Source organism: Phalacrocorax aristotelis, chromosome 5, assembly GCF_949628215.1.
Source record: "Phalacrocorax aristotelis chromosome 5, bGulAri2.1, whole genome shotgun sequence".
In the NCBI taxonomy this organism is placed as follows: domain Eukaryota; kingdom Metazoa; phylum Chordata; class Aves; order Suliformes; family Phalacrocoracidae; genus Phalacrocorax; species Phalacrocorax aristotelis.
Window position 1 is genome coordinate 24957803 of NC_134280.1, and position 14990 is coordinate 24972792.

At 45.1% G+C, this 14990-nt stretch overlaps 1 protein-coding gene across 7 annotated transcripts in view; it reads right to left on the bottom strand.

Moving 5' to 3' along the window:
* Nucleotides 1-10202: 10202 nt before the first annotated feature.
* Nucleotides 10203-14990, bottom strand: part of CHN1 (chimerin 1) — a 106973-nt gene continuing 102185 nt past the window's right edge. For all 7 annotated transcript variants that reach the window (XM_075093503.1, XM_075093500.1, XM_075093497.1 and 4 more), the window contains 2 exons: nt 13948-14053; nt 10203-11130 (listed from right to left, as the gene is read on the bottom strand). In XM_075093503.1, coding sequence (XP_074949604.1) covers nt 10959-11130; nt 13948-14053 — 278 coding nt within the window. In that variant the 3' untranslated portion in view covers nt 10203-10958. The remainder of the gene's footprint in view (nt 11131-13947; nt 14054-14990) is intronic.

Here is a 14990-nt window from a genome sequence, read left to right on the forward strand (position 1 = left end):
TGGCTTTCATGAGTGGGACCACAGACAGCATTTAGCCTGAAATGTATCTCTGGATGCTCACATTTACATGTTTAAGTACACATATCTGTTTTAAAATGCAGATGATTCTTCATTAGGATAACTGCAGCGCAGAGTGTTCAAGGTCAGATTTACATAAAAGCAAGCTGCTTCTTCAGCTTCTGTGAGGTCTGACACATTTTGGCCAGTATTCTGTACTTCAGAGTTTTCCTGAAGGCATTTTATGGGGAGCTCCACTACACAGCCAGTGGAAAGAAGAACTGGCAATGTAGGAAGTATGTTTTAATGTTTAAAAGCTGCTGCACTGGTTAGCTGCTTCTCTTGTACAGTTCACTGGGGGGGGGGGGCGGTGTGTGGTGTGTGTAAAAAAAAAAAAATATCACATTTTAGCTCTTAACTGACACAGACTTTTCTCTGATTGCTGGCTCACAAAGATATAATTGTCTACAACACTTTTGCAATGTTATCACTCCCAAATAAAAAAGCAATTAACTTCTGGAACATGAAGCACCCCACAGCACATCCCCCACAAAGCCCTGGCTATGGGATGAGCGCACAAACATCATTTGCTTCCCGTGGAGTGTCTGTGTCACAGCGAGAGGCAGGCATGCTAAAGCATCCCACACCACACCTGTGGTAAGTGCAGCTAGAATAAACTTTTGTGATCCTGAGAACACCTCTACAACCCTGTGAGAGCCCTGGAACACCTAGCTTTGAGGTGCAGATTCTCTCATTGCTCGTATTAACTGAATAAACACGTAGAAACAAGTTTATTTTATTTTTAATTCTGCAAGTAGGCTGAGTGGCAGATCACCCTCTCCCTTTGTGCACCGTGCTTTCCCTCCCTAAGCCCTCACTGATCCCAGAAAACACTTAACGGAGAACTCTGCCAAGCATCCCTCTCACCTAGAGCTGCAGTGGTTGCCTTTAAAAAGTCAACATTTACCTCACTCTGCATCTGAGCCATCACAGCATTTTAAAGCAGGAAACACCATCCTCTACCTACGCTGTCCACTAGCTCCCAGGGACGAATTTCTGCTCCTGCACATGACACACTTGGATTTGTTGATGTGTGTTTTACCCGGGACTGACCTCATGCCAAAATACGCACTTTTATTGCTTATGTTGGGATCTTTGCCAGCACACACACAGCATTTTGTTGGTAATTAGTGGAAAATACTGACTTCTGTGTTGCTGGTGTGTAGCTCTCACCTGTCACATGAAGTTTATTTTACCTCCTTGGCAGGCTGCAAGGTCTTTGCCACGTTCCTCTCGTGTTGGACGACAGGGAACTTACAAGCTTGTGTTTATAACTGATAAAATGGAAAAGCAAAAACATACCCTCATCTCAGGAAACACCTTCAAAGTGGTAACTAAAGTATTAAACCCCCCCCACTTTTGGAGTATATTTTGCAGCACGTGGTGGCTCTGGGCTCCCACAGGAGGGGTAAGGGCTTGCAGCGGTGAGGCGTGTTTGGATGGGACTGAAGGGTGGGCAGAAGCCAGGAGGTGGTTCCCGCTCCCCTGACAGCCCACACCAACTTTGTATTCAGGTTTGTACAGGAAGCCAGTTTCCAGATTTCCCTACTCACCAACATTTGTGATTTGACAAGCATTCACAACACCACACTCATAGAATCGTTTAAGTTGGAAGAGGATATCTTGGTAAACACACAACACAGCAAAGGCAGCAATGTAAGTGTACCACAAGCAGTGCAGGAGCAAAAGCAGCACAAGTAGCACCCGCGTAAGAGAAACTGGCACTGAAACAGTAGAGTTCCAGCTTAACAATTATTAATGAAGTTTTCAGATTAGCCTAATTGTGAAATTCATCCTCCTAGCAGACAAAGATCATGTCTACACTGACTTGTCATGCAGCCCTTGAGTTTGCATTTTGTTTTCAGTCTGTGTTCACATATAAAAGCTTGACAGTGTGCTGAAGTGCACTGTGGCAAGTGGCTTTGCGGCGCTAGCAGCCTTTTGCGCCCAGATGATATGTGCCATTCTGTACAGCGTCCAGCTAATCCATGCTGCCTTCACTAAGAAACAAGAGAATACTCCATGTGACCATTTTCCTTGGTCAGTTTTCCTGCCTACTTTAGGTAATCAGTAATGAAAACTACATCACCTTTCCTTTCTTCTTTTTCTGCGCCCCCTGCACTCACAGGTGATGTACTGGGATGGGTATCGGGAGGGATGCTACACTGGCTGCTGGCTCTCTAGGAAGGTTATGACAGCAGCAAAAGCCTCATTTCTCTGGCTGATTCCAGTGTACTCACGTGCCAGCATAATGAGGAAAAAAGGAAAAAAAAAAAATCAAGATGTCACTTTTTGGTACACTGACCATCAGGCCCATCCAGCAGAGAGCAGCTGAGCAGAAATAACATTTGCACTTCTAGGTTCTTCCTTCATAGTATCACTAAGTAAATATAAGCAGACTAGAACCACAGAAATGAAAAGGGAGGTTTGGGCCATTTAAATCTTTCTGTGACATGGAGGATACAACTTCCATGTGCATTGCAAACATTCAGCAGCAGACAGATGAGCTACCTTCTATCCCATTGCAAAATTAACATACCTAAAGAAGCGGGCAGGCAAGGGTCGGATGCCCCACCGACACCATGCTGGCCTCTTTCAGACCACTAAGGGAGACAGCAACGAACTGTGCCAGTACGCCCACCCTGCCTCTGAGCCGTACCTACCAGCAGCGATAGTCACTTGGGAAGCTCTCAGCCGGCACCATTAGGTGAACCAAAGCATTCAGTTTGTTACCTTCACCTTCCAAAGTGTATTTGTCTCTTCATTTGTCATACTGAAAGAAGTCTGACTGGAGCCTAAGGAAGCTTTAGGCGGGGGGCTTAGCTAGGTCAAAGCTTACTGTTGAAGTTACTCGTAACAGAAGGAGACTTGGGTGTAGGTGTAGTGGCAGGTTAGTCTTCTGTTCTTAATCGACACAGTAAACTGACATGATGGCCTAGGAGTGAGGCCAAACCTGATACCAGAGCTGCAGATGGAAAAGGGAACATTAGTGGGGGTTTTCCTCCCACAAGCACAAGAGAAAGAGAATGTCAGATCCCTCCTAATGCTGGGAGAGATTTCCAATCCAGGGATGGTCACAAACCATGGAACAAGCCAGCCCACGCTTTCCATGACAGTACCTCCAACTCCTTCTTTAGCCTCTTCCACTGCCAATATCCTCACCAGGCAACACCAAGTTGCTGCTTTGCTGTAACTTCAGACCAGCCTTTCTCAATTTACATTATGGAGTGAGAACTTCAAAGCAAGCTATGGGCAGACCACAACTCTTCCTCCAACAAGGGCACATGAAGGGACTGTAAAGACTCAGCATTGCAATGATTAAGAAGGGTGAGCATCTGGATTGCTGCACATGGACTATTGTTGGGGGTTTTTTGGAACAAGATTGAAAACCAATGTATCCACTGTATTGTAACACATTTGGAAATTATGCCTTTTCTCTGAAAAGCAAGGTTATGTATGGTTGTGGAACTACTTCCAGGAGAAGCTCAGTTTTCTGTGAGGAAGTGATTTGTAAGTGTCATTGCAACTCACCTAGGAAACAGCTAGGAAACAGCTACGACTCCTCCACATGTATTTGATTATTGGCCTCTGCCTACTTTTAATAAAGGTGCTCAGCTGGGCTTTGAACTTTCTTGTGAGGTTATCTTGTACTGCACCACGTTGGTGGTCTCTAACCCACCTTGCAGCAATCTCAGCGTACCTGAATTCCAGTAGTTTACCGGAAGATGTCATGCGAGAGTTATTGCATGGTACAAACAATTTATGTCCAGCATTGTGATGCTGGAGAACATGAAAGGGGATAAAAGAACAAAAAGCAATTAAAGGAATCTCTCCCCTTACCCTTTTTGAGAACAGAGTAGGTGCTGGAGATGAGCAGTGAGCAACAGCAGCATCATCGTGCTTTGCTAAGTTCTTCTGGGTTTAGTGAGTGGTCCTTCAAGTAAGCTTTACGATACACCACCTTATGAATATTAATCTACAAAATGAGTAATTTTAATAGTTTGGACAATCCTATTTGCATTACTGACACAGTTAGTAATAAGGCATGAGAAAAAAAAGGCGAAGAACAAAAGCTTAGTATTCAAACTCTAGGATTCATAGCAAGAAACAAAAATTACAGGCAACATAGTGCTTGAAAATGAATCCTGGTTGGCTGCCAAATGTATTTTTCAAAACAATGCCTAATTGCCTCAGGAAATACATTAATCAAAGGCTCCCAGAAGCCTAAGAACCATTTACTCCAATTCACTGAGGCACAGCAGCAATAGAGACCTGAGTAATACAAGGAGCTACATATGTCCTTGAGACAAAATACTGTTCCATGAGAAATAGGAAAGGGTACCTAACTAAGAGCTCTTAAACAATCCTTGAGCAGCTTATTGACATCACTCTTGGGAGAGATCAAATACGAAAAAATTGTACTCCGACCCTGAAACCAGCAACAGACAGAAGTTAATGAATCACGCTGTCCAAATTGAGATATAGAAGGTGGCATCAAGAAGAGGATCTCTGGTGTGGCCCAGATCGTGTAGCGAGCAAATCAGGCCAGCATGAAGAAATGATCAGCCTATGCAAGGGCTCAGGAGAACAGTATAACCTGAAATGCCCATGACCAGAGGTAGGGGAAGAGTGTGCTGAAGAACTGAAGAGCTGGATCACTTGATGCATATGTAAGGCTTCTTCCTCCTGACACATCAGCCCAGGGTCCTCAGATTCTGGTGGAGGCTGAGCTCACAGCGCTAACCAGCGCAGTGCTGCAGAGAGGAGACCCTGGCGAGGTTTGCTGGAGCTGCAATAACAAGCCCCGCACCCAGCTTCTCACGCCCTGCTCCCAGGCACATGTCCTCTGCCGTTACTTACACTCCTGCTAGCACGTGACCAAAGCAGAAGGCACTCGTCTTCCACGGTTTGCTCAGCAATCGCTTTAATCCACAATGCACTTCCTAACCCTCCTTCTCTTGCATTACATAAGCTTTCTAGGGCTGATGTGCAGTTGCTAAGCAGTAATTTTGCATGACTAAAAAAGAAATCCATGATTGCTAGGTTCACTAAATGTTTTTTCCCCTTATTGCAATATAGTTATAGCTATAATAAAAACATTGCAGAACATTCATCAGCATGCAAAAATTAGGTCAGGAACAGAGCGAGTATATCATATATGCCTTTTAGAAGCCTTTACTTCTTCCTTTGCCATTGGAGTGGGAAAGTCAGAACAAGTTTGGTATTGCATAAAATCATAAATAACAGATTTTCCATCCTGTCAGCTAATCTGGCATAAACGGAAGTTTACATTTCTGTTTCAGAAGGGAGCTTGCTTCCCCCATTGTAGAGCTCTCCTAAAGCCTCATCAGAGGCTCCCTGCGTATGGCCTCAGCATGCAACATTTTTCCCTCTGTCCTGCAGTCTGAAATGAGGATGGTGACACATCTTTCTGGCAGGGAGCTGGAGGCAGACGCAGCCCTCATCCACGGAAAGAGCCTTGCTCCCAGGCCACAGACATGGGGAGCATACATGCTGCTCTCCCGAGGGGTGCACGTGCCTCACACACCATGCGTAGCAGGTCCAACATGCCACACACATGCCAGGCTGCCGTGCATCGCTGTGGGTCCTCCGGGATGGAGGGGTGGACCAAGGGCACGGTTCCCAGCCTGCCTCCAGGTGGGACATCTTTCCCACTGAGTTGCAGAGGCCTGGCCTGGCTGATAAGAGATCAAGTGATCCTGTGCTAAACTGCTGAGCTAATTCACTGCTGGGACATTTTCCTGAAATCGCCGCAAGATTTTTCCCTTTTCATCCTAAAGCTCCTAATTATGCCCCCAAGCACTGTCCTAAATATCTTTTTTTCCCCAATAGTTCTAACATTTGACTTTTACTAGACATACATTTTTAACAGTTATTCTCTACCTCCATAATTTTTAATAATTTTGCCTTCCTTTATCCACATTGAGGACCTGCTTTCCCTCATACTCTGTGCAAGTTCCTTGACTGCTTCCAACTCGTACTTCTTGCCAGTGCTCCTCATTTCTTCCTTAGAAGTCCAAGGAATACGTTTTTCTCAGTTTAACCCCTTCTTTCCCAGCTTTTTGACTGTGGCCAACTGTCTTTTGATAAGATGTTGCCAGTGAGGTGGCTCCAGCGTTTGCCCAGCTGCAGGTTGTGCTGTAGACACCCTGCAGCACTGGAGACAATAAGGTCAGCTCCTGAATTAGCGATAACATGCATTCATCTGAAATCAATTTGTTTAGAGAACACATTAACTTAGTGATAAACTTTACTTTATATGGACCCATGTTATTTATTGTATTGCCATTTAACAAAAATACTAAAAATACTAGTTTCCTGCATTTAATTAAAAATTTGAATAAATGTAACTTGAATAATGTAATTGCTTATATGCCCATGCAAAGTATCTTCCTGGTTAGCAACAAGAAGTATCAAATTTACTGCAAAGACACCACTTATTCCTGCACTACCTGCTTTAACAGTTACCACTCAGGAAAGATCAGTGTTTCATGAGCATAGTAACAAAAATAAAAACAAGATTAAAATGGAGGCTTTGCCTACACACTTAATGGAAAAATCAAAGAGATTAAAAAAGAGGTCACCGGATGCAGATTCCAGGGATTCAAAGGCAAGCACGTATTTCATTGACTGTTGGGGTCCTCCTTCCTACGTTCCTGTCCCTAACGCAACACACGACCTGTGCATTTGAATCTGAGACACGCGCGCTGTGGGGAGCAGTTTTGTCCCACAGTGGGTGAGCAGCATGGTTATCAGACACTGTCAGCCTTAGTTATTTGAATATTGAGAATATTTGGTGTTAAACATATTGTGAAGTTTTAGCATAACTTGGCATGCAGTTTCCTTCATATCACATCAGAATTTGAGACTCAGGGAAAATAAAGTGGGCTTATTATGGCCAGGTCTTGCCTGCCTGACCTCTAAGCTCCCGTGCCTACTAGCTGCAGTAACTCCTCATTAGGGAGCTCTCAGGGAAGGGGGTGTACAGGCATTAAGGAAAACTTATGCTCCTTGAGCTGGGTTTTTGGGGTGTTTGTTTTGGGGGTTTGTTTTTGTTTGTTTCTAGTTGGTCAGCAAACTGACAAACTGACTGCTCTCTTCTCAGCAGTGGGTCTCCATTTAGGTTTTCTCCTCTCCTGCAGGAACCTCCATGATCATAAGTCACTTATTAAAGTCTGCCAGAAAAAAGGCATCTCCAGCAGAAGACCAGCACTTAGTAGTAGCTAACAAACCTTGTTTGCCCTGCATGCGTTGGAAAGGTTGACTATTCCCCAGAGAAAATCTAGGCTTGCTATTTTTGGTGTTTTTTTTCCTCTGACTCTGATCCAGCTTTGTACCTATCACTGTTGCTTCTAAAGGCAGTCAAAAGCATCCGTAATGTGAGGGGAGCTGTCATTACTGTCAGCAGCACCCATCTGTGCTCTACTGAGAGGAGGTGGATATTTCACCCAAGGAGAAAATGTCATTAACCTAATTACTCCTATCTCTAGGCACTTCCTGCTATACGCTTTAGAAGTGGGACTTTAACTACCTGCTTCAGGTTTGCTTGTGCAGCGATGAGGAACAGCGGATGCCTTTTACTCAGGTAAACCAAGTGCTCCTCTGGCTCACCGGGGCTGCCAAAGGACATGGGGTGCTGCCGCCACCACCACAGCCGGAGCTATGCCCTTCTCTGGCCCTGCTCCGTATCAGCTCCTGCTGGGTACTTTGAGAAAAGGATCCTTTTGCCACGGCTGGCTGCGGTGGCATTAGGTGTCAGGGAAAGGCACGTAACAAGTAATGCAAACACAGCACTGCAACAAGCGGGTCAAATGCGTGCACGCAAAACCTTGCCAGCATTATTTAGTAAAAAACCCTATCTCCTGATGACAGACCTGGTGATGTTAGGAGTTGAAGCATGGGAGAACGTCACACCAGGGAGCTGACTGCAGAGGTAGGGCCAGCCAGCGTCACAGAGTCCCTGCAAGGGACCCTGGAAGCAAAGGCTGGAGTGATGGATGGTCTGGGGGCTGGGATACACAGGGCCATTAGGCAACACAGGAGTGAGGAAATGCATTGCATGCTGTCGAGGCAGCAGGGGCAAATACAGTATGTTTAGGAATTGGCTTGGAACAAGGTAGCGGTGAACATATGTGGCTGCTGGAAAGCGCAAGGCAGATGTGGCTGGGGAGCATATGGGCCATTGCTCTTGGGCTGGGGGGGGCTGGGGGGCCAAGGCTGTCATCAAAGACATAGCTTTCCAGCTGTGTCAGTTCATTGGGATAAATGAAGTGATAATGTGTACTAATTAATATATGAATTATAGCAGCAAGTCACTTCTAGTGTTACAGAAGATTAAAAAAAAAAAAAAAGGCAGAAGGATGATACTTCATATTCTCTCAAACCCTGCTCTGCCTCTCCAGCAGCCTCCCAGGCCAAAGCAGCACTCCCCATGTACTTACTGGCATGCATCCCCAGCCTCATCCTTTCTTTCCTGAGATCCTTCATTCCCCACTCCCAGGGGAACTGTAGGAGAAAGCTGCCTTCTCCCCTCTCTTTTCCCCTCCTGGCCGGTCACATAAGGGAAGGGGTGGGATAAAGGGAGGTGCCTTACTGCTGACAGGAGAGGAGCACAGCTGGTTGCAATTGCTAGGTGGTTATTCCGATGGTGCTGGCTGTCTGAGAGGAGGGAAAGGGTGAAATCTCCAAGCTGCTCAAGCAGCCTTACCTGGCTGCCCTCCTTTGGGGCTGGTGTTAGGGAAGGTGCCCAACCAAAGCACCTCCCTAGCCCTAGCAACTTATGATGTCTTTCTTTCCTGCATGTCCCACACTCACTCACTCCTTTTTTCCTTGTTTTATTACCAGCCCTTCAAGCTGGGCCTTTTGCCAGTTCTTGCCTCCCTGAGGGCAGCTATATCACTTTTCTGGTACCTGCTGTTTCATTCTCACACCTCTTTTCTATCCCTGTTTACCTCAGCTCCTCCACTCTGTCTTGTGCCATGGGATTCTGATTTCCTTGATAATTAGACATTTCCACTGTTTGTCAAAATCATTAGGCTCCAAAGCATTCCTTGAAAGTTTTGAGTTGAATCAATGTGCCATTTGCCAGTGATCTCCTCTGGTGTTAGTATTTTCCCATGCACAAGGCAGTGAAGAATGAGAGCCAGGTGGGTAGCATGGAGACACCACCCAGTCACAAGCAATTCTGCTGCCTCGTCTGCCGCTCCCGGCTGCAGCAGCGCCAGCAGAAACCCTAGCAGGGGAGGGAGCGCTTAGAGTTAGGATTACAGCACAGATAATTCTAATAGTGCCAAACGAAACTCACTGGCAATACTATTTTTTTTTTCTCAGAAATTATAGAAAAGGAGAATTAATGCTTTTAGGTGCTGCAAACCATGACACTGTGAAACTACATGTGCGCCTGCCCAGCGATAGCTACTCCACCGGGGTGGATGTTTCTGCCACGCTAGGAAGTGCTCCTGGGGACAGACCATCAACGGAGGGAGTGTCTCCATCAGAGAGGCCATAACAAGGCTGGTGACAAGTGGTTTTTTTACACATTGCTTTATCAGAGTGAACAGAGAAATCGTTTATAAGTTTTGGTCATTTTCCTTTCACGTGGTGCCATGGTTGAACCCCAGCAGGCAGCTAAGAAACGTTTGCAGGCCAAAGCGCTTGCACCAGCGCTGAACACTTTAAGCTCAAAGCAAGTGTTCTGTGATGTATTTGCGTTCAATATTCAGTGGTGTATCCATCTACTCTGGGCAGCTACAACTGTGTAATGGTAAGCTGTAATTCCAGTTTATATATAGGTAATTATAACTATATATATATAAAAAATATGAAGTAGTAGATGGCTTGACAATATTTTTTTTGTTTAAGAGTTCTGAAGCTTTCTTGAGAGGCATCTTGGACAACGAAGAAAGAAATTTTCAAACTATAGGGGAGGTTTGTGGGAACCTTAGCAAAATGTCAGGCTCCAAAATATTTAGATCTGAATGGTCTTGTCGAAACCGGCAAAATTCTAACTCACTTCTTTTAAGTCAGAGGTTGTTCAGGGTTAACGTGCCAATGTAAAAAATGAGAAAAAAAAAAAAAAGGAATTTTCAAAACATGTTCATGAAGAAAAAATAAATAGCTTAATGTTAGAGTTCTAAAAGCAAAATTTAATAAATTAATATATGCATGCCAGATAAAAATACAAAATTACAATTGAAATAGCAATAATAATAAAGGAACACTGCTCAGCATTGCAGATTTCACTGCAACCACCATAAACATCATGAAGAATTACTTAAAGTAACATTTAAAGCACACATTTTGTTTCTGTTAAAAACAAATTACTATATGATGAAAAAACTGAAAGAAACCCAAGAAGAAATCAGCCCCAAAAGTGGCAGAGAATGATATGAAATGTCAATAAACTGCCAGAGGCTCCATTTCATATAAGTCGGCCTTCTTTTTAGTATCAGAAACCAATTACATAGAACATAAAAGCAAATTCACAACAGGTTTACACGGAGAAACATGCTGAATTACAATCACAAACTATCCAGAACAAAGATGCTGCACCAGTTCAGTTGTTTTCTTCATGGAATGAGTCTCACCAGAACAGGGAGAACAGGGAGCAGATCATGCAATAGCTTTAGGCTTTTTGTTTTTTATTTTAACATGATAAACACCCAGGATCACTAGTACTGGAAAGTATGTGTTAACCTTTTTCAACATCAGCTGAATGGCACTACAGAAACGACAGAGAGTTCCTTCATTTTTATCCTGAATACATCGAAAGCTCTAGCAAATATGGAATTCAGCGACAAGAGCCATTAAATTACTTTAAAATATTCCTTCATCCATAGAACACTGTTGCTTCCTTTTTTATTACAAAACCCCCAAAATATTCAAAATAAAATGTCTTCATTTTTTATAAGCATCTCCACCACAAGTCTCTGATAACGGATGTCATTCAATGCAGCCATCGCATCCAGTTCTGGTGCTCTCATAAGGGTTGGTCCAAAAACTATGCCCAGATTCTCTGCACTCATCAGATTTTCCTTTTCATGGAGCGTTACTCTGCAAAATAATGGACAGTGTTTTTCATGTTCCTGCGGTGCCAAACTATGCCTGCATAAGCTTGAAAACCCGGGAAACTGGACAGAAATGTTTTGCCTCCCCCCAAAGCCTAGGAGAGGCTGCCGTTCCCAACAGGATGTATTGGGAAGCATCGGGTGAAACACTCAGAAATTAGCGAGTGCAAATGCTGTGCGGGTTTACAGCGCGTCAGATGTCTGTCCTCCTACCATGCACACAGACCATGTTTACTTGCAGGAGGGGTTGGCACTCCGTGGCGAGCGAGGGGGCTGAGGGGTGAATTCAGACAAACCAGAACAATTCTGCTTTTGCTCTTTGCAGTGGCACCATTCAGAGGCCGCTCCTACAGGGAGCAGACCGTGTTTGTTATTACGTTAGCAGTTTTATGGTCACTAGAGACATGCTGTTGTGCCCACCCAGGTGGGATGCTGCCCAGGTTTGCCCCGTGGCATGGCTCCACGTGGTCACACTGCTCCTCCCTTGTGCATATGATGGCAACGTGGGTGAAGCACATCACATGTGAATTCCCTGCCTTTAGGCACTACAGGCTAACTGTGCTAAGCTGGATGCCTGGTTCCCCCTCTTCAAGACAAATTGTGTCCTGTGGCGTGTACTAGAAAAGGTAAATCATCACTTTGGGGTGGCTTTGAAACCTCCAGGGTCTCACCGTAACCTCATCTGCACAGCAGTTAGAGCAGGTCCTTAAACCTGTGATCCGACAGGTCCACTTCCACCCTTCCCTCTTCTGGGGTCCTTAGCAGCTGCCAAGCAGCCAAGCCCCCAGCTCAGGGAAGCCTCCCGCCACCTGGCTCCCATCTGCAGAGGAGGAGGAGGCAGGGAGGCCACGTCTTGCTGCTCCACAGGAGCCTGACTTGTTCAAAGCTGTGGGCTAAGGCCTTGCTGCGGGGCAGGTTTGCAGGCCACCTCCAGAATTGTGATTTGCCCAAGAACTACACCTGCAGGAGAGGCATCCTCTGCCAGGGCTACTGCAGAAACACATCTGCTCGGCAAATGCCAGAACAGCCGCTGCTGCCCAGCCACGGTGGTCTCCGGGGTCATGGGATCGTATTTCTCAGTGGGGGCTCAGAGGCAGCTTGCGCTCTCCTGCGCTGCTCTGCCTCAGCACGGAGAACACAGCGTCCTGCCCAGGGGGGGCGGGAGGAGGCCAGCCTGCCTGGGGCACCCTGACACAGTGTGCCCACCGCTCCTGCCCACTGCAACCGACGCAGTAGCCACAAACGTGCCTCGAAGCTTAAGCTTCTGACTTGTTTTATCCTGGTGAATTGCCTCGCTCCAGTAAACAAATTTAGATTACGCAAATGTTTTAAGACACACTATGGTTTAAAGAATCCATAAGGATTCTCGGAAACAACTAAGGATCCAGGGACAGCAACTGCAAGAGTATGGCTAAATTATTACTCTTTTTAAAATTATATTATTACTGGTTCATCTTGTGTTGCATGAAGAAATCCTTCGGTATATAAAAAAAATTCCAAGGTTTTTCTTCCTTTTTCTTCCCTTCTGGCTTAATTTTTATTTTGAAACAAGTCAGACTGATGTTTCCAAGCTGCTGTGTCTTCCATTTGTAATTACTCCAGATAAAGGAGCTGTGTCTGATTACCTGAATTCAGAAGCAAGACAACAGCCTGTTGAGCACCCCAGCTCTTTTTCGAAAATGTATTAAAAGGAAGTTTAATAATGAGTAAATTTTGTCACCCTTCTACCTTATCATTCACGTATACCAGAAATACGATGTGTAAAAAAGCAACTTGCTAATTAGAGCAGCAACAGCTACTCTTGAACAGGGTAAGGAAAAATTAACTTCACACTCCACAAACAGTAAGGTGGGGTTTTTTTTGTTCCCAAATCTCTCATCCTTGTGTCTGTTCTAAAACATCAATTTGAAATGTCATTGAAATAAATGGAGAAATCGGGCAGAAACCCTGTAGCTGAATTTTGCCTGAGGCGCTCAGCAGAGTTGACGTATTCCTACTTGTAGAACTATAAAAGGAAAATAAAAATAAAAGAGCTTAAAATAAAGTCTTTTTCAAAGGAAAGGGAATGATTCGCATGTATTGACAGTAAATTCCTGTCACTTGAGAAACTAAGATAGATACCCTAACATGCCACATTGATTTTTTCTTCTGTCAGTCCCTCTCTAACAACTTTTCAGCCTGCTGACCAACTTCAGTCATATCTGGGGGAGAAGGAGACACCTCAGACAGAATTTGTGCTCCTACATTTTTGAGAAGGTGGCAGGTGGAGCAAGGGGCTCCATGCTGATGAGGAATGACCGGCAGACCCCACCAGACATGTGGCTGGGGGCCAATCAACACTGTGCCTAATTGGTGTCAGCTCAAGCCTAGTGTGTGCCGTCTTTTTTAGGGTGTTAGGGATGACCAGGTGAGATGAGACTTAGCAGAAAAAGACACTGATCTTTAGCTGTTAAGCCATGTTAGTTCCTTACCCAGGGAGTGACTTATTCCTCGTAGGGGTACTGAAGGCCTTTTTTGCCATAAATATTCACTGTAACCTTAAATGTTGTGCAAATTTGTTAGGCAGGTGACTTTTGTGCTTCAAAGCTGTGTTTTTTTGACTTACACGCTTCAAGTACTTTGTGAGTGCTTTAAGTGGGATAAAACCCAGCGTTTGGGTGTTCGCTGTTGTGCAGACTATCATTCCCTGCTGCAGTCCATCTCCAGGATTTGGTGGGCCTTGCCCAGACTTTTCAGGAGGTCCTAACATGGTCTTTGCTAAAAATGAATTTGGCTTAGAGTTCCCTCCAGCTAGTCCACCTACCTCTTCAGATGTGCCATGAGATACCGTAATGTTTCACAGTGTGCAGGTGGCAGCAGTTTCAGCGCCTCATGGAGAATTTCCAGCTGTTCATCCGGATCGGTGGTTTCTGAAACACAGAAGGTTCAGCTGTCACCACATGTACAGACAGAATTCACATACAGAAGGACAAGAGCGATGGCCTGCAGAGGAGACAGGGTCTCACAGCTCTGCTGGATTACTGGTTTCCAGAACCTATCCAAGCCTTAGAGTGGAAGATTTGCCTGTCCAAAGAGGCGCTCAGAGCACAGTCAGGATGTGATTGGTTTTGGACAAAGAAAAGTCCCCAAAGCCAACTGCAATCCACTGAAAGATTCCCTGCAGCCTACTAAAAAAAATTCCCCTGGCAAGCCTTGCTGACTGGACTAGTTTTGCACAAATAATCTACACGTGCAACCCTGGGACAGCAAAAGGTACTGGGAAATTTGCCATCAGTGTCCTTGGCCGTGTCTGTACTACTTGGAAAGAGCCTTCTCTAGAGGAGCACTAAGCCCAGCATCCGGCCCTTGTTTTCTACCCACGGCTACCTCACACCTTTCCAGGTGGGGCTGGTGTGACTGCTATATTGCAGAGATGCTTCAGGCAGCCAGGATGCCTGGGAGAGATGTTCCAGCTGGGCTTACTGCTACGCTTGCAGACTCACTGTCTGCAAGGACAGCCTTGAAGGTGGCCTTAGAATGAGTGCTTATCAGCTTGTAAAAGCACTCAAAATGGACAGCTCTAGAAACAAATTACACCTTATTTCTAACCATTTTCATAAATCACCTTCGTTCCAGCAAGACGAAACCGACAGACTTTAAATGTCACTGTCAAGTACTAGGGATTCATGCAAGACATAAAAAAAAGATGTAATCCATAACGTGTGATGAAAAGGAAGCATTCCTGGCGGCAGAGGCAAAGAAAAATGTAACCATGATCACGTAGCACCACGTGGTCATGTAACATGCAGTGCATATTTAGTCCTGCAGACCTTACTAAATAGGGCAGGCAGGGTAAGAGCTGATGGG